The sequence below is a fragment of the Nanorana parkeri genome, unplaced genomic scaffold, assembly GCF_000935625.1.
Source record: "Nanorana parkeri isolate BGI_ZX_2015 unplaced genomic scaffold, ASM93562v1 scaffold338, whole genome shotgun sequence".
NCBI lineage: Eukaryota > Metazoa > Chordata > Amphibia > Anura > Dicroglossidae > Nanorana > Nanorana parkeri.
Window position 1 is genome coordinate 811,671 of NW_017306606.1, and position 8,703 is coordinate 820,373.

Consider the following 8,703-nt stretch of genomic DNA (forward strand, 5'->3'; position numbering starts at 1 on the left):
CCAAATGATTTCCTAACACTAACACATAAAACATCTTAATAATTTTTTTTTTTTTACCAATATACTAACTAAAATAAATATAACAAAATAAAAAACAAATAAATTATTTGATGACTACAATCTGTAAATTAACGTTTGAAGGCAGAGTTACTCATATCATACAAATGTTTTTTTGATTTTGGAGCTTTGAGCAAGCGCATGCGCACCCTCCTAAGTCTTTAACCAAAGTTTCTGACAACCACAAGTTCCCCACAAGTTCCAGACTGACCATACACTGTCGTTCCCGAACACTGATTGCCAAGATCACTAAAAGATTTGTCTCATCTCTGCAGTGAGAAACTGACGCATGCAAGGGTTCCAGTATGGAAAAAAATAAAACATTCTTAAAAAAAAATTTCATCACATTATTTCTTCTATATCTCGAATTCCTTTTACTATTGAATACCTAGTAAGGCTATGACTAGAGGGGGTAAATACATTTGACTTTCTAGGTTACAACAAGATAAATATAAGCCTTGTCATCAGTTGTTAGGTTATTAGGATATTTTTAATCTGGGAAATTATGGTCGTTTTTATGTAAAAAAAGACACACTAGTTTTACAGTGAGGAGGAGCTGTTTGCCCTGTTGGCCTCTGTAGTGATAAAGGTTCAGACACAGATTGCAAATAATATTTTTTAATGGCATTTTACCGGTGACACTGAAAGTAGTCTGTTCCACTGATAAAAAATCAGTGCACAAAACCAGGAGAAGGTGCCCAGAACTAAGATCCCCCTTACACTAACCCTCCCATTAGCCCTAACCCTCATATAAATCTTTCATGTAACCTCAACTCTAACTCACCATGTATTGATAAACCATTCATTTCATGGGTGTGGGCGCTGGGCCTTATGCACCCAAGGATACCAGAGCTGGTATAGGGACCATAGAATGTACTGTTATTGATAACTAGGCCTTTTTTAAACTGCTTTACCAAATGTAGCTGCTAATCAAAATGTACTTACTGATCAATACCAGTAAAAGATAATAAAAAACTACACTTTAAGCATGTTAATCCGGTTTGTGGTATATGATATGAAGATATACAAACTGTGTGATGATGATACTACAATATTTTGACTTTAACAGGGAAATGACCACCTGTTGGATCATCCAGAGGTGCCCATCTTAATTGGGGACCAACAGGTACACTGTGTGGGATTAATGGTCCACTACAGCAGAGGGGTGAAATCTTTACTGCCGTCAGTTTGTTTATATAGTTCCCTTTCCAGAAGGTTGGAAGAGGCAAACACAGAGGTCTGTGGTACCATCCTGGGAAATATGGACATAGCCATATTTGGTCAATTACATCACCTTGGATACCCAGCCAGTTAGTTGAAATACAGCAGCCAGCTGGGAAAATGTCATTTGCAGCTAAAGTGCGGAGGGAGAAGATAATTTGTGGGGGTTGTCATGTTTGTGTTGGCGTGTTGTCAGAATGTCATATATTGTGATTGATGGTCAATTTCTATTGCGTGACAACAGGGTTGATTGAAGGTGTGTTCAACCTTCCACACTGTATGCAAACTTAAAAAAATGTTTTTGCCGAGGTTATTCTTTATTTAGCACCGGACTAGAAATTTGTGGAACAATAGTTATATTTGTGAACACTCATGTCAAAAACAAATGTTAATATATTTTTTTCCCAGTTCAAATGTAGTGTGTTGTAGTTTATGTTCTTCAGGTCCATCTAACGGCTATAATGTATTAACATTATAGCCATTAGATGGACCTGAAGAACATAAATATTTAGCAAGTCTATTCTTTATGGCCAAGAAAAAGTAAACACTGCCCAACCCTGGGCAGACAGGACTGTGACAAGCACCAGATTTGAGATCTGTGGGGTCAATATAACATTTGTTTTTTCATTTTAAATTGCAGTTATATTAAAAAAATAAATTATTATTTATATATTCCACTAAGCTCCACACTCTACCAAGCTTATTCCACCCCCTCTTAAAAACAGTACATCTACTCCTTCAATCAGCTCATCCCTCACAGTTATTACCTTCTGTATCACTTGCCCCTCCTTGTAGATTGTAAGCTATCACGGGCAGAGTCCTTCTAATGCTTTTGCATGGTATTGTATTGTAATTTAACTGTCTCCACTATTGTTGTAAAGCACTGTGCACACTGTTGCCACTATCCTGTATAATAATAATAAATCTTTTTATCTTTTAAGGAGTCTCCTTTGCATGTCCTCATCACTCAGGAGAATACCAGATGACATTCCCTCAGACATTCGAAAAGTTAGAATAGAAAAAAGTCACTTGACTGAACTGTCTCGAGGATCATTTGCTGGTGTTCGCTCGTTGGAATACTTATGGCTCAATTTTAACAACATCACACTAATGCATCTGAAAAGCCTGGAGGACCTAAAGCATCTAAAGGAACTAAGGCTACAAGGAAACAAACTGCGATCAGTACCATGGACAGCTTTTCAGGATACTCCAGATATAAGAATATTGGACCTAAAACACAACAGATTAGATGTTCTTCCAAACCACGCAATGAAGTTTCTTTCCAACTTGACCTACTTAGATTTATCCTTCAATCAGCTTACCATTATCTCTAATGACGTATTTACAACCTGGCCCCTGTACCAAAGGGCGGTAGCATCAGATGGAAGAACAGAAGCAGGGTCCAATGCAGTCTTGGCCTTAAATGATAACCCCTGGATATGTGACTGCCGTCTCAAAGGTTTTGTCAACTTTGTCAAGACAGTCAGCCCACCCATAATATTAATGAATTCCTATCTGACATGTGCAAGCCCAAATTTTCGCATTGGCAAGTACTTTCATGAGCTGGAGCTAAGCAGCTGCATGAAGCCAATCACTAACACAATGGTATCAAACATTACAGTCCAGGTGGGTCTCAATGTGACATTGGTATGTACGATAACAGCAAGCCCTACACCTTCCATACAATGGATTTATGGATTAAAATCTCTTAAAGCCTATAATGGTAAGTTTCATGGTTCAGTCCAAATAAGTAAAAGTGCCTAACTTTAAAAGGTTAATTTAAAGATTTAGCATACGGTTTAATTTATAAAACAAAAATTCCTTTTTAGATGTTTTTAAAATTTTTCTAAAAACTACAAAAGCAGGACACCTAGTTTAACTTTTAACGTAGATCTAAATTGTGTCACTGATATGTCTTATACGCTAACATATCAATATATTTTTAAAGATTGTTTTCAGTCTTTTAAATCTGAAGCTTTCATTAAGAATACCTGGTGAGCTTTCCATGAAGATCCTTGTTCAGGCATTTCCTGTTATAGGGTGACAACTGTTCCAATTGCTCTCCTGTGTTGGAACCCTATCAGATAAGCTTCTGGTTAAAACTACAAGTAGCAGCGCTAACACACATTGCACAGGCATGATCCACCATTGTCAATATCAGGAAGCCAGTCCTGAGCAATGATTTTTCAGCCAATTATGAAGCGAGTAGATGTAGACAGGAAGTGGCTGAAAGAGGCTGGAGGAAATCAGGAACACTGATATGCCAAAATAAAGATAAAGTAGGTTGAAAACAGGTTTTATTAAGAAAAAAATGAAATTATTTACGATGCACAGTGGTTCAGCAAACTAAATGCCATCCAGGAGGGGTTTAGATCGACTTTAAATGGGAGAAATATGGCCTAATCAGCAAATATCTCTTTTTAATAATGTAAACCATTCAAAGCTCCTAACTCACTTTCTATTTAGTTTAACCCCTTCGTGACTGACGACGTACAGTGTACGTCGCCAGCATCGGGGCTGTTTAAAAATAAGTCATGAAGGGGTTAAAATAAAATATTCATAATAAAGAACAAAAAGTAGTTTATGTACGGTGTTGCTTGATTTACAGTTACCCAGTCCACAGAGAAGTAATAACATTTGTCTACATGCTAGCAACTATCCTAGCAGATCTATCCTATGCATCCTCGTTGTCCTTTAAAAAAATGACACAATAACAAATATTTATTGCATGACAGTCATCTAATATTGCTGCCAGGCCCTTAAGGGCTTGTTCACACCAAATGCAGACCAGATCTGCATGAGTTTCTGCACACGCAGTGCAGTGGGTTGTGCTGTGTTTTTGCAGTGTTTTTTATGCATTCCAGGATGTTTTTGGTAAAAAAATAAAAATACATTTTTGTGTTTAGAATGGGCTTTCAGTGCGTTCCAGGGCGTTTGCATGCGTTTTTGATGTGCTTGCATGCGTTCCAGAGCATTCCAGAGCAGGTAAAATAGGGCTTGCTGCAGTTTTTTTACATGCTCTGGAACTGAAGGCTGCGGTGTGAACTAGAGCCCAAAATACCATTGGAATACATTGTACGCAGTTTTGATCCGGTCTGTAACTGCTCTGCTCTGCTCCTGGAACGCGCTTGGTGTGAACAAGGCCTAACTGTTTTCCTACTTATTTGCATAAAAGCAAATTAATCAATAAAAAGTATTGTGACAATTGGGGGAAAAATGTATACAGTGTACTGTAACTGTACACTAGAAAAAAAACCCCAACATGTTTCTCATTCCACTTATAATATACTCTGAGGGGAATTTATCAAAACTGGAACAGACAAGATTTGGAGCAGCAGTGCATGACAACCAATCAGCTTCTCTCTTTAATTTTCAAATCTTAACAGAACAAACTAAAGAGAGAAGCTGATTGGTTGCCCTGGGCAACTGCTCCATATTCTGTCTGTTCCAGTTTTGATAAATCCCCCCCCCTCTGTATTTTTTGTTTAGCTGTAATACAAATATTGATTATGACAATCACTTTGTTTATTCCCTGTCACATATTTATATTTAAATATGGAATTACATGTTTGAGCTATAAAACAAATGTTAGAATAAACATAGATGGAGGCATTAGAAGTAACTGGTCAGGAAAGGGTCACTCTTTAGAGTGAAGAAATGTGTGTGGGTGAGCGTATTGGTATTTGGCTCAGCGTATTGGTCAGATGAGTTGGGAGGACCCCCAGTAAAAGGATCTGTGGATGGGTCTGCAATCCAAAAAGTACTGAATCTGTTATGTAAAAGGGGCCATCTGGTGGTATGGTGATACCATTATGTCATTTGTTCATCTTTCTCCTAGGACGTGGTACTCTGGGAACATTAGGAGTACTTTAGTTTAAGGTGATGTGGAATGAGCAATGACAAGGGTTGCCTTATGTTCTGTAAGTCAATGTGTGCCCAAGGGCTATTGCCAACATTTCTTGTGTTTTGTTGTATAATTGTTGTGATGTATTTCTAAGAAAATGGCTTATGTTGATGTAGTATGTGTAATAATTTTGGTATAGGGATAAAAGGATAAGGAATAGAGCAATACAATGATGAATCCCTTAACAAGTCACAAACAAATCTATGTTTGCTGAGACATTTAGCCCAAACCAGTTACATAGGTCACATAGGTATAACTAACAAAAAGCAAATTAAAAGTCAAATAATTAAGCCTCAAAGGGCAATCACATCTTTTTGTCTAATTCTTATTTTTTGCTTCTACAGTATCTACCTCTTTGATTGATGAAGAGAATGTGAAATCTGAATTATTTATTCCAGTGGTACATCTTGCAGATGCTGGGATATATTATTGCATGGCAACAAACTTTTTGGGCAACTCATCTTCAACGATTCATTTAAATGTCCAGTCTCAAAGCTCAGGGGATCACTCCACAAATCCTTCATATGCTTTCAGTCCATCCTCACCATCAGATGAGAATGTCTACATAGATGTAAGAATATCCAAACAGACTGTTTATGGCATCTCCTTGGAATGGTTTGCTGCAATAGAAAATCCAAGTGAAACATGGTATACTATCTATTTTGGAAAATTTGATGACAAGGATAAGGAAGTAATTAATATTGGCCCCGGAATATTTACTTATTCTGTTAATGATTTGCTTCCAACAACCAAATATGAGGTGTGTATAACACTAAAGAGTCAACTTCCCAGGAAGGGACAATGCATTGTCTTTATGACCGGCAGCGACATCAGTGAATTAGAACAAAGGGAAAAACTCATCCACATAATTGTCATTGTGTGTGCCATGGTTCTAGCAGTGCCTGCTGGCATGTACGCTTGCACAACAGAGACAAGGTTTAACTGTGTTGAAAAATGCTTGGGACTTTGTCGCCAGAAGCATAAGGCCCAGAAAAATCTAAAGAAAGATAATGCCAAGGAAAGCACCTTTGACAGCTTGCAAGCCAGTAGTGATGAGGGACTTTGCCCACGAGAAGGCACAGAAGAGAACCGGAGGAGGAGATATTCAGAAGAAAAGATTAATAAAGCTAAATTGGAGAATAAAAATCCTGCAGAACTATACTAAAACAATGCTTTCTTGCTGCCTAAAGGATTTTTGAAATTCAATAGAAAAAGGCAAACATATTGTGGAGGCAATACTAATCACCCACAGATACACAATGCACAGTTTTTGTGGAGGGGGCAGTGCAGTAATATGCCCAAGATCATTAGAGCTAAAAAAAAACAAATAAGCAGCAAACTAGACATTTCACTTGACTAACATGTATTTTATTAGATGATACTAACTGCTGACAGCCTGGTATGAGTAACATCTGCTGCTGTAATGCTTTGCTATATGTACCTTTTTATACACATACAATTACTGGAATGGAGTGATTTACATACTTGCTTGTTACTGTGTTCTTTATTTTTCACAAAATAATTTTTATCTAGGTTGTACAATTTTGCTGAACTTAAAGAGGACCTAAATTTTTTAAATTGTGCCCCAAAAAAATATATGCAGAGGGCAAAGGACTAGTCACCAGTATTTCCTCCCTGCAGCTGATCTTTTTCCCATTACTGATTTAGCCTGCCTTGTCCCGCACTGTCTATATGCAGAGGCGGCCACTTTGATAGAGAAGGAGCTTTGCTTCTTGATGACAGAACTGCTCTCCTGTAGACTGGGGATCTGATTAATCTGATCTGATTAATGTTGGTGGAATGTTCAAAAATAAGCAACAGAAATGCAGAAGCACAGAATAGTTAATAGTAGAAGCAGAAATGTCACCAAACACGAGTTTGGCACAATTAACATTCCTAGATATTCCCAACAATACTTTCTGAGGTTAGGGCCATTTTAAATAGGAAGTAGTTGTGGTGTACAAATCTACAATGTTTTTATTATAATAAGAAGCTAGGATTGTAAAACACATAACGAAACCACAAAGGGTTTAAGTTGCAGGTCTCGTTTACACCTAGGCGTATTGCATATGCGCGTCTGTCGCGCGACCGGCCTGCTTTTTTTACCGCGATTCGCGTAAAGTCGCGCGACAAACGCGCGTTTCCGGAGGCTACTTGGCTGTATCCCAATGGAAACGCGCAACAAAAAGGCCCAAAGTAGTACATGTACCTTTTCAGGCGTGGGCCGTTTTGTAGCACGTTAGGGACGGGCGGAAATACGCCAACGTGGGAACGAGACCATTGAATACAATGGGATTTATATTTTTGAGCGTTTTGTAGAGCGTTCGTCGAGCGTAGAACGCGCTACAAAACGTTCAGGTGTGAACGAGGGCTTATAGGGGGAAAACCTGCCAACATCCTTCACATCTTGGAGTAAGCAAAGATTTGGAAATAAGTATTCACCATAAAATCAACCTGTCTTATACCAACAGCATTGGCTTTATAGCATAGAATTACCAATCATTTAATGACATTAAATCAAAATATTAGTGTTTAGAAGTCTTTAATTGATTTTACGTTTGTACATAAATCTGTGTCACAATGTGTAAACCTTTGTTTTTTTAAAAGGTATTTTTCTTACAATTTTTCTATATATTTTGTTATAAATAAATAACTATTGTGCAAAAGTTTGGTATTATCGACAAAAAATACAACAAATCAGTGTCAAATTATACAAGGTAAAAAGAGACATCTAGTGGTATCACGCTAACAATACTTTACATGCATATGAACTTTCAGCACAGAAATGTCCATAGTAGAAAGCAATAATGAGGCACTAAGGGGGTGATTTACTAACCTAAACACACGCACGCACTAGGTGCGTGTGATTTTTACACAGCAAAACGTATTTATCAACCAAAAAGTCTCTAAAAGCATATTTCCACTAATGCCATATATGGAAAAATCATGCACATGAGGCATATATAATGCTGCTTCACAGTTTAGACAAAAATGGTTAGTTCATGCATTTACATTCCTGCATTCATCAACGCAACATAGAGCTAATTTACACAACATCACCTTGCAAATTCATGCAGGTCTTTGCACAACACACCTGCTGGGGGTGTACACACTACAAAGGTGTTTAGATTCCACCCATAGATAATGCTGGGAGGGAACACACTACAGAGGTGTATACATGTTTGTGGTGTGTTTATAAGGTTAGTAAATCAACCCCTAAGAGCGCAAATCCGGAATTGTAAATGGTGTGATTTTGGATATATGTAAAAAATGTTTTTTTTTTAAAATGAGGAACTTACTTGTGGTGTCAGGGATCCGGGCACAGTGGTGATTCTGGCGCTGCAAGGAGTGTTGGATAAAATTTGTTCAATTTCCAGTGGTCTCCAAGTGGCAGAGTAGGGGTGAAAATAGGACTTTCTTTAGGGGTTGTTAATGGCGCCTGGGAATGGTGTCATCAGTTATAGTAGTGAGCTCGGGGGTCAAGGACTAAGGTAGAGAGCAGATTGGATGCAGATTGGATG

General features: G+C 37.9%; 1 protein-coding gene across 1 annotated transcript; it reads left to right on the forward strand.

Annotated features, from left to right (window-relative positions):
• Positions 1 to 2,219: 2,219 nt before the first annotated feature.
• LRIT2 (leucine rich repeat, Ig-like and transmembrane domains 2) lies at positions 2,220 to 6,347 on the forward strand. Its single transcript, XM_018558422.1, has 2 exons — positions 2,220 to 3,001; positions 5,527 to 6,347. Exons 1-2 carry the CDS (start codon positions 2,233 to 2,235, stop codon positions 6,345 to 6,347), a joined length of 1,590 nt encoding a protein of 529 aa, XP_018413924.1. The 5' UTR covers positions 2,220 to 2,232.
• Positions 6,348 to 8,703: the final 2,356 nt, after the last annotated feature.

Bases quoted from the DNA above. Each gene is read 5' to 3' on its own strand.
- LRIT2 (XM_018558422.1), top strand. From the start codon at position 2,233: ATGTCCTCATCACTCAGGAGAATACCAGATGACATTCCCTCAGACATT. The intron at 3,002-5,526 runs GTAAGTTTCATG...TTGCTTCTACAG, and splicing joins ATCTCTTAAAGCCTATAATG to TATCTACCTCTTTGATTGAT.